Source organism: Carassius gibelio, chromosome B13 (assembly GCF_023724105.1).
Source record: "Carassius gibelio isolate Cgi1373 ecotype wild population from Czech Republic chromosome B13, carGib1.2-hapl.c, whole genome shotgun sequence".
Taxonomy (NCBI): Eukaryota; Metazoa; Chordata; class Actinopteri; order Cypriniformes; family Cyprinidae; genus Carassius; species Carassius gibelio.
The window spans coordinates 8,601,715-8,621,905 of NC_068408.1; the positions used below are offsets into that span (position 1 = coordinate 8,601,715).

The 20,191-nt window shown below is 35.7% G+C and overlaps 1 protein-coding gene across 6 annotated transcripts in view; it reads left to right on the plus strand.

The window, feature by feature from the left end:
- The window catches only part of LOC127970111 (phosphofurin acidic cluster sorting protein 2), a 30,791-nt gene that overhangs the window by 5,545 nt on the left and 5,055 nt on the right, over positions 1-20,191 (plus strand). The window contains exons 2-19 of one of the 6 annotated variants that reach the window (XM_052572381.1): positions 6,886-6,973; positions 7,280-7,369; positions 7,777-7,902; positions 7,981-8,140; positions 8,407-8,480; positions 8,560-8,640; positions 8,764-8,823; positions 11,006-11,157; positions 11,267-11,357; positions 12,286-12,357; positions 12,958-13,085; positions 13,287-13,419; positions 13,521-13,625; positions 14,259-14,365; positions 14,477-14,631; positions 14,745-14,855; positions 18,135-18,246; positions 18,711-18,743. In XM_052572381.1, the coding sequence (XP_052428341.1) occupies positions 6,886-6,973; positions 7,280-7,369; positions 7,777-7,902; positions 7,981-8,140; positions 8,407-8,480; positions 8,560-8,640; positions 8,764-8,823; positions 11,006-11,157; positions 11,267-11,357; positions 12,286-12,357; positions 12,958-13,085; positions 13,287-13,419; positions 13,521-13,625; positions 14,259-14,365; positions 14,477-14,631; positions 14,745-14,855; positions 18,135-18,246; positions 18,711-18,743 (1,878 nt within the window). The remainder of the gene's footprint in view (positions 1-6,885; positions 6,974-7,279; positions 7,370-7,776; positions 7,903-7,980; positions 8,141-8,406; positions 8,481-8,559; positions 8,641-8,763; positions 8,824-11,005; positions 11,158-11,266; positions 11,358-12,285; positions 12,358-12,957; positions 13,086-13,286; positions 13,420-13,520; positions 13,626-14,258; positions 14,366-14,476; positions 14,632-14,744; positions 14,856-18,134; positions 18,247-18,710; positions 18,744-20,191) is intronic. The other 5 variants (XM_052572382.1, XM_052572383.1, XM_052572384.1 and 2 more) reach the window with 5 other exon arrangements.

Genomic DNA, 20,191 nt, shown 5'->3' on the forward strand with positions numbered 1-20,191 from the left:
CTGCATCATATAAAATCACCACACAGAAACTTAAACCCAGTTCACCTGTGAAAACAGCCAACAATGTGGTGTTTGATGGTTTTTAGCTGAGCTAGTGTCTGCATTTGTTAATTATTTCCATGTGGTCAAAAAATAAAGGCAATAATCCTGCTTCTGGTCAGAAGAAACAAACAGGCTTAGAACATTGATGACAGAATTGACAGTTCCTTAAAAGTCATCTACAGATCCTTCTTCATAAACCAAGTACCTTCATTTGCGTTGCTATTTTTGTGCCAAAATTATTTAGATGGATTCATTTTAAACTGTGTTGATCAAAGTCTATTAGCAGTGCAGTTCTTTGTAAAGACTGATCATCAACATCACCGTGAGGTCCAGAGATTCAGAAGATTCCAGAGCAAAACCGGCATCTGAGCACACCCTGAAAAACAGATGCCTTACACCCTGGGGATTCTGGGAGTCTGCACACCAAAGACAAAAATAGCTGGTTTGTGGACCATGACCTGCTCTTTCCCTGAAGCCCCGGTGTGAGGCAGCAGCAGTAGGGCTTTGAATTATGGTTATCAAGAATGCAAAACTAGCACGAACATTCTGGTCAGTGGTGCACATCGGATTTGAGTTTAAATAAAGCCAACGTGAATTCTCCATTCCTGATCATTGCAGGTGTGTCTGTTTGTTGTGCAAAGACAGAAAGTAGAAAATATCAGTTCACAATTTTCAGGTCAGCTGCACTGTTTTCTGTTCTGCATTTCAGTTCTGGTATTTTATTAGTCTCATATAAAGTGTGAGAATTTTAGTTTGTAGGACTGTAGGTTATGTGCAAAAGGTTTGGGTCACAATGCTACTGACTAGACTCAACGATCTCATTTTACAGCCATATATATTCAGATAGATGTCTTTAACCGCTGTGTCACATCTTACACTGTTTTTGACTGTCCTTAAGCAGACCTTTTCTCTGATCTAATAAATAACTTCACTTACTTTAACCAGGTGGTTCCTACACTAAACCTTCACTTCAACTTGAAAACAAGAAATTAACTAAATCATGCATATTTTTAAATGGTTCTTAGACACTACCATTCAAAGGTTTGGTATAAGATTACAAAAAAAAAAAAAAAAGTAATTTAATATACTTTAAAATATAAATTATTTCTGTGATGGCAAAGCCGTTGTTAGTTTTGCTTCCTTCAGAAATATTTTTACATATGGATATCGTGCTGAAGAAACATTTCTTATTTTCAGAGTTGAAAATGGTTGAACTTGTACTTGATATATATTTTTACCCTGAAATAAATTTCATGTCATGATGAATATTCTTTTACAGAGTTTCTTTATGAATAAAAAATGTAAAAGAACAGCTTTCATTTAAAATATCAATATTAATATAATGTCAATATTAATAAAATATCAATATTAATATAATATCACATATGTGTCTTTAATGTATCAATTTAATGCATCCTTGCTAATAGGCCATCTGGAAATGATTTAGGATCCCAATGTCATTTGGCTAGAAGTGCTCTGTCGATTTCACACACTGGCCTAAACACAAATTTTCTTTATTTGCCTTTTTTGACATAGCCACACCTTTTACTGTCTTAAAAATGAATGCCACTTTGTTTGATATTTTCTCATGTAATGCAATATTATAGCATCAAGTCTATCACAAGAACTTGTTATTGTATACATAGGTGTATTTTTACAGGGAGTTTATAATATTCTAAACATAAAGACTTGCATTGTGCTACAGGAGATGTTTCTGCAGAAGGAGCAACTAAATTCTTGTTTCTAATCAGCATTTTTTAGTTTTGTGTGTGTGGATCCAGTGAGAAAGTAGGGAAATGTAGGTCAGTTGTTTTTACAAGGGAAGGAGATACATGTGCATGTTGACTCAAATGTTTCCAGCATGTGTTAGTCTTTAACTGCAGTTTGCTGGAAGTCTACACACTCATCTGCAGCTAATGAGCTGAATGAAGCCAACCGAGTGTGTCCAGAGAAACCTGTGCTTGTGCTTAGGTGAAGCACAGAAGGATTGTTTGCATGGGTTTATGTCCTCCTATCTCCATTAAAGGCTTAGGTTAACTCGATCTCTGCAGTATAACGGTTCGGTTTAAGAGGATCAGTTGTGGGTTGTTCTGTCTGTCTGTCATACACAGGTCAGGGACTCCTGTAATCTCACCAGGGTGAAATGAATTCAGTTCTACTGTGAGTGAATTACTATTTATATAGTCCATATCTCTCTCACACACACACAAACACACACAGTTTTATTATTATAGTTGTTGGGACAGATAACAGTGCAGGTTATCTCGACTCTCTGCTCCGGTTTTTATGGTCTTTGAAGTTCGAAAACATAATTCAGAGTTTCAGATAAACAAATAATGTTGAAAATGTCAAGTGTGTTTGTGGTTTTCTTGGTAAAAACCACAGTTTATCCTGAATTCGCATACAGTGGGATCCAAACCTGTAAAACCACTAGTGCAACTGCTTCTGTTTTGCATTCGTTTATAACATAATGCTACATTTTTATTCACAAAATACATTTCTAAGTATTTGGTTTGCCCACATTTTACATTTGTGATCCGTGTTTTCCAGCATGATTTGAGAATGATCCAAAGAACATCTTGTGCTTCAACGGAAACAAGAACATCTTGACCTTTTGTAGAAATGAGTTCAGTGCCAAATCTGCTGAGATTTCTTTACTTATACACTACCAGTCAAAGGTTTTTGAAGTGCAAGATTTTTCATGTTTTTAAAGAAGTCTCTTCTGATCACTAAGCCTGCATTTATTTGATCCAAAATACAACAGAAGCAGTAAAATTGTGAAATACTATGTTTACTATTTAAATGAACTGCATTCTATTTGAATATACTTTAAAATGTAATTCCTTTCAAAGCTGAATTTTTAGCATCATTACTCCAGTCACAGGGTCCTTCAGAAATCATTCTAATATTCTGATTTGCTGCTCAAAAACATTTATTATTATTATTATGTTTAAAACATAATGTTTAAAACATAATGTTTTCATATGTTTTCTTCAGGTTTTTTAGATGAATAGAAAGTTCAGAAGAACAGCATTTATCTGAAATAGAAATCTTTTGTAATATTTTATTCCTGATAAACGTGATGTTCTTAACGGTTTTAAATATTGATGAAGATAATAATGAATGTTTCTTGAGCAGCAAATCATCATATTAGAATGATTTCTGAAGGATCATGTGACACTGAAGATTTGGAGTCGTGATGCAGAAAACTTTGCTTTGATCACAGGAATAAATTACATTTTGTAATGTATTCAAATAGAAAGCAGTTATTCTAAATATTTCACAATATTACTGCTTTTGCTTTATTTTGGTCAAATAAACGCATCCTTGGTGAGAAAAAAAAAATCTTACTGTTCAAAAAATGTTGAGTAGTGTATATTTAATTGATCATGGTGATCTAATAATGTTTAATTTCTTAATTTATTTTAACGTCACTATTTTTTATTTTCAGGTTTATATGGTTAAAATAGAAAGTTGTTCTCAGCAGTTTGGACCTGATTGCACATAAGCCAAACAGAAATAGCTTTTTTTTGTGTCCGTTTACTAGTTGTGTGCTTTTTTTATACCAACAGTAACTTAAAATAACTTCTAGACTTACACACTGCTTAGTGTATGTGTGTCTTTCATCATTCACACTAAGGATTAGTCAAGCCTCTGAATTTGGCCTAATTAGGACCAAACTGACCTTGTTAGAATAGTGTGTGAATGTGTGTGAGTTTTTAGCTTCTACAAGTAAATGTAGGTCAGCTCTCAGGGGTTTACTCACTTTCAGAAACATGCAGAATATTTGGACCGTCTTTCTGATGAGATCACATCAACACGAGTCCAGCATGGAAACTGCCCTTTAAAACACTTGGAATACGGTACACACATAAACAAAAACTAGGAAATCCAAATAGATTTGTGGCTTTTGTTCTGTGGGGTAATTTTAAGGCAGTCGACTCTTTGCAAGTGTGATTCTAAATGTTTCACTGATTCTTAAGGTTCAAATTTGCAGTCTCTTCAAGAAAAAAAGGACTCCAAATATTGATGACTCATCCTGCACTACTCCGTTTTCTGTCCAATCAGATGATCTCTAGAGTGTGAATGTCTATCCTGATCAAACTATTTGCAACTGTGCAGAAAACTTATGGCAATGCAGTAAATACATATGAGAAAATGTCCATTACATCACCATATGTAATGGACATAAATGTTCTTAAATGTTGTCAGAGCTGCAGGTTTGAGGATGTAAATTTACCAGCAGTGTCTGTGTGTAAGTGTTGTGAAATGTTGGTGTCAGCTCTTAATGCATGGGCTAACCCCTGTGTTCTGTCCGGGACGGTAACCTGAGCATGGTTTCACCCCTTAGCACTGCCCTTTCAGACATACAGTTACAGTAGATGTGCATGTAACCTGATTCAGCAGTGATGGAACCTCAGGGTTTCTGATGAGAAATGAATGAAATTGATTTGGCTCTTATTCCCTTTGTGCTTTCTGCAGCATCTGCCAGAGAGAAACCCACACAGTCTCTGTAGGAGAGTGTGTGTAATGGAGATGTGATTGAGTTTGGATCCAGCTGAGTGGAGTGAGACACGTTTATCTTTAACTCCAGAGAGGATGAACAGTCTCTGTTCTTCAGCGAGAGGTCATTGAGGGCTGTTAGATCTTTATTGGAGGTTATACATAGTTATTAGAGGGGTTTGATTGACGTGAGTGTGTGCAGTGAGAAACAAATCGCACACACAAGTCATCACACCAGCTGAAATAATCAGCCTTTGTACTGAAAAAACATCATAAGATTGCCTGAGTGTCTGTGTCATGTTTTTTAGTCTCAATAATCAACCTCTCACAAAGCATTCACTAAAATCTATTATTTTTACTTCCTGTATTAATTATAAATATGGTGTGTGTTGACATTAAAATTACAGTATGTATATTGTTGAATGTGTGATTATCTTCAAATATGGCTGTGTTTTTACAGGGCGAACTTAAGACAGATTTAACTGCAAAATCATACAGGGTCATACAGAATTGCATTTAGCATAATTTTCATTATAGTTAAATAGATAATCATAATGAAAATGATAATCTTCCCCAGTTATCTTTAGAATAACTGGAAACAAATATGCGGAAACAAATATGTTATTTAAATTGTAAAGTATATTTGCAAAATAGAATTTGAAGTCTTCTACACATTCAACGTTATTTGTTATACTGTAATTATGCTAATTTTCATTTAGAAAAACCACACATAGACAGAAAGGATTTTTACTGTACAATGCTGCTTAAATGTTTTTTTTCTTTTAGATCTTATTAATATTTTAGTTTTAGTATGTGTGTGTGTCTGTGAAAGAGAAATGTGTATGTTGTCATCTCCAAAACGCTGTGTGTTCCTTTGTTGCGGTCGCTAAGGGAAGAAGAATGGCTTTTGTTTGTGTGTGTGTGTGTGTGTCAAAGTGAGAATGTTATGTGAACAATACCAGCCTTCAGATCACATTTGAGATTGTACTGTGTGCCTCTCTCTTTCCCTCTTCCTTGTCCTCATAGTACCTGGTATGTGATTTGAATATATAAAGTGTTTCTCATTAATATTCTATGAGGTGCATGCATATGGCTCCGTTTCCATTGGCTTCCCTCTCTGTACAAGCTGCTCTGGGGCCTCTAGGGGCTTCTCTGGTCCCTTGATCACTTCCCTCTCGCTTCATCTCTGTCTGACTCTCTCCCTGCATGACTGACATTATCTCATCCTCTCTCTGTGACTGGATTCTCTCCCTCCACAGTCAGTGTGCAAAGGAACATTTCACCCCAAAAATTAAAAATCTGTAGTTTATTCAACCTTATTGTTGTTCCAAATCAATAAGACCACAAGAGGAAATCAGAATACTCACATTCTTTTCCAAACTATTTGTAAATGTGCTCGTCAAGTTCCTTAAATGACAAAAATTACCATAAAAGCATCATAAAATTGTACATTACATTCCAATATTCTGAAGTCATTCATTAGGTTAGTGCGAGAATCAAATGGAATTCTCTTGCAATTTGAATATGCGCATAAATTTGGCTTTGGTTAAAGGGAAGAATATCGGCAAATAATGACTTAATGTCTTTTTTTTTCGGTCTGCTAATCCTTTTATTCTGGAAATGTTTGGCTCTGTGATGCAAATGTGACAGTTTTTAGATTCTTTCCTCATTTGCATTGTCACTGTATGTGTTAAAGGATAGATGTCTCCGTGTCAGAGTGAGGGTGTGTGTTTGTTATGTTTTAGTAAAATGATTTTGGCCCATTTGAATGGTACCTCATGCCTAAAATGACAGACACTAAATGGAACGTTTTGTAAACAGTTTTGTGTGCAAGTTTCCAGAGGACTGAAATCCATGAAACCCCACTTTATTAATCCCATGAATTCCAGCTGTTTTCTGGACTGATCTGTCCCATTTGAAAGCTGCTGTGGGTCTGTTTTCAGCTTCAGACCTGATCCAGTCTTGTAGAATTTCTCCCAGCTGAGTTTTAGAGTTTAGGTTTGCAGTAGTTGTTCTTAGGAAGATTGAGTTTTCTTTGGAAACTGAAGGATTATACAGTGCCTCACTGATAAGAAACTCGGGATCTAGAAAACAAGATGATCAACTCACATCCTGTTACAGGAGCAAACATATGGATCACATTCTCAAACATTTACTGAAAAAACAGCAACCGAGTAGCTGTTTGTTAAACAATTGCAAAGTGGAGAGAGAATTCACCCGAAAATGTAAATTTTCTCCTTGTGCTGTAAACCATGTTACTTTTTCCAAATGCTCATTACAAAGATTGCTTGCCGATTAGCCAGATGTTATGTATAATCACTTATTTGTTTTTTTTTGTAGGCTGTGTAGTCTGACTTTGAAAAAGCTCGTGGTGACGAAGGAACTTGACAAGGAGCTGATTTCTGTCGTCATCGCGGTCAAGATTCAGGTTAGTAATCAGCTTTATAAAGTGTACGTTGTTTAGAGACAATAAACATTATTCTAAGAGGGTTACAATACATGATAAATTAATTAGAGTGCATAGTATCGTAGTGTCATAAAGAGTCATCAAAAATAAACTTTTCGTCAATAGACTGATGATAAATTTCCTATGGCAAAAATTTTCAAAGTCCAAGGTCCAAAAAGCTTTTAAAAAAAGCACAATCCCAAATTTTGTGGATGATTGTTTCTTCAAAGTGATGACGGAAGGAAAGATTGGGTGAGATACAGATAAAGAGACTGTTTGTGCCCGTAGGGCTCCAAGCGAATCCTGCGCTCTCATGAGATAGTGCTGCCCCCTGCTGGTGGGGTGGAGACTGAGCTCGCTCTCACTTTCTCACTACAGGTAAAGATATCTTCAAAACACACTTTTTCAAATTGCTGCCATAAATGGCTCTGAACCAAAACTTAGTGAACTGTCTAGTTATCTACTACTTTGACAGCTGCCTTGCCTGACAAAAACCTCATAAGTGATTGATTTTGAACACTCTGTGTCACTCTTGCCTTGCATTTTATATGTACAAGTATACTTGCTGCACTGCATTAAAATTAAAACAAAAGGAAGATAGTTTGTCTGTGACACCTGTAAATGCTCCCTGTGTAGACCGCTTACTAGGTTTTGAAACCGAGCCAATTTTGCTTTTAAGACACCATTTTTCAGTATGCTCTGAATCCTTCTAGAGATTTCTAATCAAATTGAGTTCGATGTTTTTCCTGTCTCTCTCCTGTGTGTACATGTTTGGATGTGAGTAGTACCCTCATTTTCTGAAACGCGAGGGAAATAAATTGCAAATCCTGCTTCAGCGGAGGAAGAGGTACAAAAACCGAACAATTTTGGGTTACAAGACATTGGCAGCTGGTTCTATAGACATGGCTGAGGTATTTCTGATTTTTCAGGGAGGTTAATAGTCACGTTTGAAGCATATACAATGCTGATTTGTGTGTGTGTGTGTGTAGGTGATGCAGCATCCTGCAGAAGGTGGGCAGGTCTTGGCTCTTTGCAGTAATCAGAAGGAGTTTCTGGGTAAAGTTGCTGAGATTTGGATCTATTCCCTGTCCAGTCAGCCTATAGACCATGAAGAGGCGGCCATTCTGGGACAGAAAATCAAATGTTCTGGTAAAATCATACATGCATACATACACATACTGTATATTTCTTTTCATTTTCAGTTTATATTTACGGTTTTAATTTTATTTTTTTATTTAAAGTAAACATATATGCATTAATGTCCATTTATTAGTTATCAAGCATTATTTAAAAATAATTATTAGTTTATTATATTAGCCAAAATGTCAATAGCGGTAAATCACTAGCTGGGACACTACATTGACCAATCAGTATTCAGGACTGGGTCTTTCCTTGTTCCCTTTTTGACTTGGTAGATAATTACTCGGAAGAAGAGTATGAAAGCTTCTCATCGGAGCAGGAGGCCAGTGATGACGCAGCACAAGGACAGGTGATTACAAACAGCACACAAGCAAAGCAACCTCACTTCCCTCTTGTTCTGCTGACTCGTGTATATACATGCTCCTCAGGATCTTGAGGATGACGAGTACGAGATGAGGAAACCAAAAAAGCAGAGGAGGTCAATAGTCCGGACTGCATCGATCACCAGGGTAAGAATGCCAGAGAACAATGAGAATTCACTCCCAGTCATCGCTGTCAGATGTGATCAGGTAGTAAACAGACTGTTAATAAGAGTGTGTATGTCTGTGTGTGTGCTTCTCTATCTCCATTAGCAGCAGAACTTTAAGCAGCGCGTGGTGGCATTGCTCAAACGGTTCAGAGTTTCTGATGAGGTGGGTAAATATAGAGTCTATTTGTTTTTAAGTTTATAAATACATTTTGTTCAGGATGTGCAGTGTGTGGTTAGCCAATATTTTTTGTACACATTTTTTTTTTTCATCTCGGTAGAACAATCTGTGTTTGCGTGCAACTTAGTTAGTTTTGAATTAAATGTACTTTACTTTAGATTTTCATGATGAGAGGTAGTCAAGATTATTCAAAGCAGCTTCATAGTAATAGAAAGGAAAGTAATGAGACAAATTCAAATTCAGCTGTAAAGCATCTCTAAAAAAACAATACTGTCATTATTTAGCTCAAGCCAGTTCAGTTTGATTCCGTTAAGTTCATTAAAGTTCTTCATTTATGAAACAAATGCAATTTAATCATCTATACAGAAGACTCTAGTTTCATCATCCAGCTCAGTTCATTTCAAGTATTGTTGTCATCTGATAAGGTGTAGGTTCTAATAAATGAGTTGATTTCTTCTCCTGTTGTAGATTCGGTTCAGTCTGTGATCAGTCAGTGGTCTCAAGGCCTGACCCTTGCCAGGCTCCACAGATTAATTTAGCTGTGCATAATCAGCACTGCTGCAGAAACCCAATCCTTGTTTGCTGATAATCTTGTAGAGTGGCGTTCTGCAGTATGAGAGCACGACTGACACAAGGACTATGGCTAAAATATTCTTACTGCTTCTGCGGTGTATAGTATGTATACTGTAAACATTATGCAAATGTGTACTGTATGCATAAAACCAAATCCGCTGCTGTAGTTGCACAAATTTTACCCACAATGCAAAAACAACAACAACAGTATACTTTTTTTATTTTATTTTACAAATAGGCGGTATACAGTATATCCACCAAAGTATTCAGTAAGTAGTAAGCTAGTATTTGGTTCCTACACCATTCTATATATTCAACAATTTCAACATATAACTAGTAAGCATGAAAAAAGAACATGCTGCCCACAGCAAAATAAACACATGCCACTTTGGGTTCAGAGGTCAGTCCTCTTCTGAAGGACAGGAAGTGTGTGGTGATGTGCAGATTCAGCAGTGACGTCCAGCGGGACAGAAACATGATCTCATCAGCATTATGTCTCAGGTTACGTTCTGACAGTATGCGGATTCTTATTATGAAACCAGGCTGAAGTTTTTCACAAATATTATAAGGAAAGGTATTTAGCAGTCAGAACTGTCAGTAGGGTTACGTGGAATTGAGTACTAGCTTACAACTTACTAAATATTGCCCAGTGTATATACTGTGTACTGCCTACTATTTCCAAAAAAGTAGTAGAAGAATCAATGAAACATCTCAAGCAGTAGTACTGTATGCTGCATTGTTGTCAAGTGACTTCCTTATGTTTCATGTTTAATTTAGCAAGTGAAGTCCCTGTATAATATGGAAAAGGATTTTAGTCCACTTTGTGTGAGACAGGGTTGTTATTGTGAACTATCCAATATGTTTTCTTTTAATCAAAACAAAGCTGAAATAAAATAAAATATAAATATTGAATGAAAACTTTGTAATATTGCCTTGACAGCCACCTGAAATGAAATGTTTGAATACTGAAAAGACTTAAAAGTTAAACTGGAAGAAAAAAAAAATAGAAATGTTTTAAAATATTTTTTACTAATAAAAATGACAAAAACAACAGAAGTACTACAAAATGTACAATTTAAAAGAAAACTAAAAAATAAAAGCTAAATGTGATTCCAATAATACATTTCTAAATATTGTAGCAGTAAATAACACTGGTGTAAAAATGTTATTTGGTAGTCCAGTCAAAAATAAATGAAGAAAGGTAAATTTGAGTTCATTTGAGTTTATTTATACTTTAATCATATTTAATAAACAATGGTAATTCAAAGTACTTTACATAAAGATGATTTAATTTTATAACATCTATATTAGCAGCAGAAATGACATTAGTGCATTTAACTCAATCAACAGCAGCTTGTTAAAATCTGTTACGAAGCCGGATTCACCCTGAACATTGATGGCTACAAACAAAGTCCTTGATTGATTTCCTCTCTCATTAATAATATCCGGGAACATCACATGCCGCTTTGGGATCGATTGTGAGTCTCTGTTTTATCAGATAATGCTTGACTCTCTGTCTCACCATCCCTCACTCTTCTGCCCGGCACATTCATGCAGTTCAAACGAGGCCTAAATAATGTCGAAATGTTTGTAGGTGTTGGACTCGGAGCAGGACCCAGCCGAGCCGCCTCCAGAAGTAGAAGAAGATCTGGATCTGGAGAGTTTAGAGTTTGAGAATCCGAGTGACAGTGGACCAGATCTGGATGATGATGAAAGTGTTCTCAGCACCCCAAAACCCACACTCAAGTATGTTGAGAAGAGAGTTTGTTCATTAGTGTTTATTGAGTGCTATATCTGTTGAGATGCATGTAATTTTATTAACCCTCACCTTTTTTTGTGTCTGTTTGTGGTTTAGGCCATATTTTGAAGGAATTTCTCTATCCAGCTCTCAGACAGAAATTGGCAGCATTCACAGCGTTAGGAGTAACAGAGAGCCACCCAGTCCAGTAAGAACTCATTCATGTGTTTAGAAGATATTTAAATGCACACATACACTTAAAGTGCCCCTATTATGGGGAAATGAAAGGTTCATATTTTGGTATTAGGTCTGCCCTAACAACAGGTTGACATGCGTGCACTTTCATTATCTTATAATATGCATTTATTTTTACCTTACTTGCTCAACGATTCCCAAACGATTTGCTCAATTATTAATTTTCCAAACCGCTCCTTTGCGTGATACTAATCTGCGCTGATTGGCCCGATGGGTCTCATTTTCATTTCATCTTTCCTGTAATGTCTGAAAAAGCAGTGTTTGTGAGCACAGTGCTGCATTGTGTACAGCGTTACTGGGGAAACAGCTATTTTTATGCTCCAAAAACAGCACCTAATGGCAAAGAATGAATTAGCATTTTCATTCAGACCACTGATCTATAGATCAGTGATTCAGACCAGTGTGAAAAGACCAACAAGAGGGGGGCAATATGCTAATGTTTCATGTCTACTTCAACATGGAACGGCATGGGATTCATTTTAAAACTGACTCATTTCAATGATTCAGAGTCGACTCTTTCTTTTGAGAGACACTTAGTTTATACACAGTGCACTTTCATATTTAATACTTTGCAGAATGTTTTTATTCACTTAGAGCTCTGTTAAACACGGCATGAAAGGTCATTTTAAAAAATCTATGATAGGGGCACTTTAAATTGACTTGAAATAAAGCTAATTATACTAACCTAATACTAACCCTTTCCAAATATATATGTGCCATTCCCAACGTTGGAATGGTAATATATATAGATATATATAGATAGAGATTTATTTTTAAGCAGTTTTCCCCATGAGGAGGATCTATAAGCTAGGTTAGAAACAAACACTTCAGTTTAATCACTCCTGAGCTAACTCTCTACCTTTCTCTCTTTCTCTGTTCAGATGGATCCTGATAAAATAAGGGCTTTAGGTGGAAAGTTTCAGATGGATAATGAATCTGATAATGTTTCCATGGTACGTGGTTCACTACTATAAGATATTCACTGAACATCAGATCAAGACTTACATGTTTGTTTTGAGAAAGCTGAATCACAGCTAATGATTCGCCCACTGAATCAACATGTGGTGTGGTGGCAGCAGTGCAGGACAATGTCGTTTTGTTCAAGTGTCAAACTCCAATTAGGAAAATTACCAAAATAAATGATTGTAATATTATACAAAAAATTATTATATTTCTGCCAATATACTTTATTTGGCCTTTTCTTGTTTCTTTTGTGACCCTTCCTTATCTCACAACTTTAAGATATTGATGGTGTTAAGACAAATTTCTGTGTATCAGTTTAAGCTGTTTGTATGTGTGTGTGTGTGTGTATTTCTTCACCCACACACACATGGAATATATATTATATATATATATATATATATATATATATATATATATATATATATATATATATATATATATATATATATATATATATATATATATATATATAATACACATAGATTATAAAAACATAAATCGTGTATTATTCTTGTTATTTTAACCAGCCTTAAGACATTCTTCCGTTGTATAATGTGTAAGGTGTTTTATTACGTGTTTTTGGGCTTTAGGGTCATTCTGAGGTTGTGAGCCCTACCACTGAACTGGAGATGATGGACAACATGGACACTTTTATGGAGAGATTGCCTCCTACTGGCCGGATGACGAAAACAGAGTCTCTTATCATTTCATCCAACCGGTGAGGATACATAAACCCTTTATTACTGCTGTTAGATGAAGAGAGTATAATATATCTTACCAGTTTAAGATGACTGTCAAGGTGCCTTACATTTTTTTTTAAACAAAGCTCCCTCTGGTGTGTGTTTTTGTCCACCCTGTTTAGTGTTTTATTTTTTAAAACCCCTCTGCAATGTGAACACCTTTCTCTCTTCATCTGAAGGGTTGAGCCAAAGTTGGCAGGTCGACGGGGACGGAGCACATCACTTAAAGAGAGACACACCAGTCGACCGCCCAACGAGAGAGCCAACAGTCTGGACAACGAGCGCTCGTTTGACACACGCTGCCACCTACAGGTCAGATAGATCCTCTCTGCACACTACAAATATACTCCAGGTACTTAACAGAAGCAGCCGTTTCTGTTTGCCAACCGTCTGTTTGGTTTGTGTCCGGTTAGATTCCACGCAAAACGGTTTACGACCAGCTGAACCACATCCTGGTGTCAGACAGCCATCTTCCCGACAGCATCATCCTCATTAACACCTCGGACTGGCAGGGCCAGGTATGATTGACAGCTGTCAACACAACAGGGCTGTTTCTGTGATGGCACATGTTTCCATTTATCAGCTGTAGATTTTAGCTGGTGATATAAAGCTTACATATAACTATCATTTTATATAGATTTTTATTTTTAAACGTAAAGTTATTATAAGTATAAAAATCATAATTAAAATTATTTAATTAAAATTAAATTATAAGTATTACAGTTATTTTTGCTGCAAATTCTACAAAAACACTTATTATATTTTTGTGTTTTATAGTGACCAAAACTGAAAAATATAAAAATAATTAGAATAAAAAATACAATAAAATGTATACATTTTCAAATATATTTTCAAATGTAATTTATCTGATGGCAAAGCTGAATTTTCAGCATAATTCCTCCAGTCTTCAGTTTCACACGATCCTTCAGAAATCATTTTAATATGCTGAGTTACTGCTCAGGAAATATTTCTTATTATTATCAGTGCTTAAAACAGTTGTGAATGTCCTTATTTAGTTGAAATGGAATTAACAATGTAAAACTTTACTTTAACTTATGATTAATTTCATACTAAATGAAATACTTAAAAATGATAAATCATTAATATGATTCATAAGCATTTGGAATAAGTCCTGAAACGTTTTGTCTCAGTATATATCTGAGGTGTTACAGAATCACGGTCTTCCTGTTGTGTGTACGTGCACCACGGCTGACATACAGGCTGCGTTCAACACCATCATCTCGCGCATACAGAGATTGTGAGTCAGACACAGTCACACATTATCTCTTCATACTTCTGCCATGGGTTTTAGTTATTTCAGGATTGTGACACACTATTCACTTATTTCTCCTTTTCTCTTTCTCTCTAGTTGTAACAGTAACTCAGTCACACCGTCTCCGGTGCGGATCGGAGTAGCAGGAGCTCAGCATTACCTGTCTGTTGTTTTGCGTTTGTTTGTGGAACACCTGACTCACAAAACCCCCGACTGGCTCGGATATCTGCGATTCCTTATCATCCCCCTTGGTAAGTGCAGGAGTCATGGAAAATAATGAGCAGTCACTGGGCAGTAAAACATTACCAGAAGAGCTTAAAAAACGTGTGTGTGTGTGTGTGTGTTTGTGTGTGTGTGTGTGTAGGGGTTCATCCAGTGGCTAAATATCTGGCCAGTATAGACTACAGATATAACAGCCTGTTCCAGGACTCAGCATGGAGAGATCTCTTCAACAAACCAGAAGCACCAACATCAGGTAACCTTCTCTGATATACCCATCTGCATAGGTAAACAAATAAAATGTGTACTTTTTCATATAATATTTAATTTTATATTAATATTATAATGATATAAAATTACAAATGTTTAAATAATAAACAAAATTAAATATTTGAATTATACATTTATAAATTGTGGAATATATTTTGTTCTTTTTTGTAAAATAATTTAAATTATATATAGATAAAATATATGCTATATATTTTTGTTACATAAAAGAGCAATATATTTTATATTTGTATTTTTATTAATTAATGAGTTTTAAACATTACAGTTGTGTGTGTGTGTGTGTGTGTGTGTGTGTGTGTGTGTGTGTATATATATATATATATATATATATATATATATATATATATATATATATATATATATATATTTTATATCAAATATCATATTTATTAAAATTGTATTTTTTTCTATATAGTGTAATATATAGGGTTTTTCTTGATAATGTTATTTTTAAATATATTAAAAGTGTATATAATTGTAAATGTTGCTATAAAATGTTATAAATGTGTATGTAAGTGCTTTCTAGGGCTGTAGTACTCGAGTCCGGTCTTGGACTCGAGTCCGGACTCGAGACATTTTTCTGTCGTCTCGGACTTGTCTCGGACTCGTTGAATTTGCACTCGGACTTGTCTCGGACTTGGCCATTGGACTCGCCAAGTCTTCTAGTTGGTCTCGACCGAGTCCAGCAAAAAAATAAAATAAAAAAATTCTCCTTCAAAACAAAACCACATTTGCATGATGTCGCGACTGAAAACGTGTGGAAAACGCTAGACGCGCCGCTCTCCTTATTTCCAAAGCACTCTGTAATCTGCGCTCGCGCTCCAGTGGCGTCTGCTGTTGCTGGGCAACCATGACCCGCTCTCCATGATGACGCAGAAGTTTCAGCAAAGAATAAATGGAATTCCAGCACTAAAAATCACTTGCAGTAGCTCTGCTAATAGATTCATTAAAAAAATGGCTATCCTTGTACAACTATGATCATCTGTTTCTCCATCTTGCCTCAGCTTTCAGTATTGTTCCGGGAAAGGATGTGCATGACCAGCGGTGCACTTACTGCGACCTGAAAAGTTTAGATGTTTCTAATTTAATTTTCTACCTGTTAGATTGTGTTTTACCTAGATAGCCTTTTTTTATCAATAAACGCGTATTAATGTATAGCCTTATGCAACAATTACATATGTAAATTTTAAAAACTTTATATATGACATTACATATTTACATTTTCATGTAACAGCCAGTATTTGTATCTGTAACAATCACAATTTTTTTCCTATCTGCATTCGGATACAACATCGTACAGTTACTTGATAAGACTGTTATGACATTTTATATATTTTTTCGTAGTTATCACTGAACAAGTATGTCGTGTTAAACTGAAATAATTATTAATTTCTAAAATAATATTTATCATGCAATCAGAGAGATGTCATGACAAACGTTTAGTGATCATTTGAACACGACTGAATCCATTCAATGCACACATTCTCATTACGCAGAACACTTTGAGCGAGTCTAAATGTTAATGAACTTCACTAAACAGATGTGTGTGTTCCGCGCAAACCAGCAAAAGGTAAATATGCAAACATGTAGGACAAGTACACAATGTATCCGTATCGAAGCTGATTATTAGCCTACTCTTGAGAGAGAACTGATTTGTTTTTTGAGAGACTGAGACGCGCAGCGCGGCTGTTTGATTGGTGAGCGCGCTATGCTTATTCCATTCATTCGTATCATGGTAGCCTAAGCTTTCAATATTTGCCTTTTAAATATATACAAATAATATAACGTGTAGCTATGATGTATTATTATAGGTAAAATTACTCTTGCAACGCTCTGATTTCTGAGAGATGCACAGAGAGGCGACAACAATGCGGTGTTTGATTTGCTCTCTTTTCACTCATAAACTATACATTCATTCACTTCTGGCGCTGATCCCCTGGCTCACCTGTTATCTAGCAAACACCAGACTGTGTCAGCTTCAGACGAGTATTCAGGCAGAATTATTCCTTGAGCGTTATTCGTTTTTTAAGCCATTATCCGTGCCATTCCGAATAAGGTATTCGGCTTCAGGCACAACCCTAATTATTACATTACATATTTTATTCTTACATGCAACATAGATAAGGTCATATAGTAACAGCTCCACGCAATATTGTAATTCTAAAATTCACGTTGTATGCAAACACTTTGTGTGAATTATGGTTAATGCATGCTGGAGTAGTCGATTGTTTCCGACAGAGCTCGACTAGTCTATGCAAGCACTAGCACAGTATGACAAAAATGTCGCTGTATTTATGTGCGCATGTCCAGTAGAGCCAGACGTATCCATTCTAGCCTTGCTGCGCGCATTTGTCATATCCGAGCTTTGCGCGTGTCTGTGCACTGTGCCAATTAGGCATAGTCATATACATTTTTGACCACAGATATAATGTCAACAAAAAATAAAGTACATAAAAATTATTTGACCTTACAGTTCCAAACTTTGTTTGTTTATCCAAGTTTAGCTCCCAGGGTCGGACTGGGGGTAAAACCACTCATTAGCAAGGCCCCAAAGGAAGAGAGGGCCCTTGAAAAGTATGAATCTGAAATATATATTTTTTACCTGGATATTTTCATTGGTGGGGGCCTTGGGCGCCCATCAGGACTGCCTATAAATAGGGCCCAGGATCTTGTTTAACGCCCCTGTTAGCTTTAACCCTAATTATACACACTTGAACCTAATCAAGCTCTTACTAGACACACTAATCTTCCAGGTGTTTTAAGGCCAGTTGGAGCTAAACTTTTCAGGACATTGGCCATCCAGGATGTAGTTTGGAGACCCCTGTCCTACAGAGTTGTTACTTTGCACATGCTTTTGATCATTACAAATAATAATGTAAAATGATTTTCTTAGAATAGGAGATATGCTTTCTCTCGCATCACAAACATTATCAGTAGTTAAGTATGTGGTCTTGAAGAGGACCCTTTTTTCTTTCATTTGGACTTGGTCTTGGACTTGGACTCGAAACTTTTGGACTTGGACTTGACTTGGACTCGAACCTCTTTGGACTCGGTCTCGACTAGTCCTGGACTTGGACTTGACTTGGACTCGACAAAGCCGGACTTGACTACAGCTCTAGTGCTTTGAGTGTCTAGAAAAAAAGCACTATATAAATGTAATGAATTATTATTATTAAATGCACACACACATTTTTATAAATGTATAAAAATCCACATGTTCTCTTTCTTCTCTCTCAACCTTCTCCAGCAGTTCAGGACAGTCCAGATGTGGTGTCCCGGGTAACACAGTACATGTTGGGAGCAAACGGAGCTCATCAGCTGCCCATAGCCGAGGCCATGCTTACCTATAAGCAGAAAAGGTGATACACCACGCACAGAGCAGCCCAGATCCATATTTTTATAAAATAATTAAACCTTTCAGAGGAGGCAACATAAATGGTTTGTACAGAACACACTGAATATGAAATATCAGAGTGATTTTTAACATGTCACCATTCTATAATAAAACATTTTCAAAGATTATGACTAGCCACAATTGTATTTGGCTAAATACAATTAAAAGAATATCAATAATCTCTTGATAAAAAAGTGCTTTGAATATGTGTTATTAGAGGCTGGGTTCATTTCCAGATGCTTTGAAGATGCAGGTATCTGGTTTCCATTCTGTTCATTTTTCCAGATATTTGCATCTTTTTCATGAGCATCCTCCTCCTTAAACTCATGTTTGGACAGAAAGCATGTGAATGTCACGGTTTATCATCTATGTCTGTAAATAACATACTTTATTTCTCTTTATTTTTTCTTTTCCTTGCCCTCTCTGAAGGAAAAAGAGCTTTCATTTTGATTTTGCTGTAAGGTATTGTGGTCCTCCTGCCTGTGCTGATACTGTAGACAATCAGATACATCTCCGCTTCCTTTATCCCGCTTGCTCTTCTTCTGTAGTATTGAGGGGAATTATAGCTGAGCAGAGAGATTCTGTTGAACTCTAGAGATTCCATCCACACTTTATGATTTGTGGTTTATTCAGAGTGTAAACTGTTCAGTGGGATTATGTGCTGGGGCTTCCTTTTCTGTAGCTGCCATATTAAGCATTGCAGTTTCTCCCTTTTATTTCTTCTCCACCTTCTGATGATTTTGGAATCAGCCATTGAATTGTGTAATAAAGGCTGTGGTGTGGAAAGAATCTGAGGGTTTTATTGGATCTCTTGCTGCTCTGAGTGGAATATTACCTCCATCATCCTCCGCACACCTCCGATGTCCTTCAGCAGAGCACACAATGTTCCAGAGCCTTTTCAGTTTGAGCTTCTTATAACATTCAAAACCTAAATGTCCTCCAAGGACCTAGAAAAAAAGTACACCATAATACTTAAATAAAACCCGTTTTCGAGGACATCAGAATTCAGTAAAAAAAAAAAAAGGGCGATTATGTTAACTATACACCGTTTTTAAGTTTCAGGCCATTTTTTTCTGTGACAAATCCTTCTTTATTATTTGATTACTAGACTAAAGAACTGAAATAATTGTTAATGAAATGCATGCATTTCTCAGTTATATTTTGAAATGTATTACAGGTTGATTTAATATAATCTGTTATATTTATATGGGGAAAATAACTAAATTGAAATACATTTTCATTTTTTTTTATGTTGACACTGTTTTTGGGAAATTTATTAAGAAATATGTGTACAGTGCTGTTCAAAAGTCTGGGATCAGTTTCTTGTGCTCATCAAGGCAGCATTTATTTGACAAAAATACAGAAAGAAAATGTAAATTTCTTAAATATTATTAAACTTTTAAATAGGTTTTTCATTTTAATGTAATTTATTTCTCTGATGCAAAGCTGAATTTTCAGCATCCTTAGTCCAGTCTTCAGTGTGACATGATTTTTCAAAAATCATTCTAATTTGAATGTTTTTTTCAGGATTCTTTGACCCCCCCCCAAAAAAACAAAAAAAAACCTTTATTCAAAGTAGATTTTTTTTGTTTTGTTTTACAATATACACTACTATTAAAAAGTTTGGGGTCAGTGCATTTTTTTTTCTTTCTTTTTTTTAAAGAAATTAATACTTTTAAAGTGTTAAATGGGTAAAAAGTGATATTAAAGACTTTGTATTGTTAGAAAAGATTTGTATTTTGAATAAATGCTTTTCTTTTTTACTTTTTATTCATCAAAAAATAAAGTATCATAGGTTCCAAAAAATATCAAACAGCACAACAGTTTCACCACTGATAATAAATCAGCACATTAGAATGATTTCTAAAGGATCATGTGACACTGGAGAAATGATGCTGAAAATTCAGCGG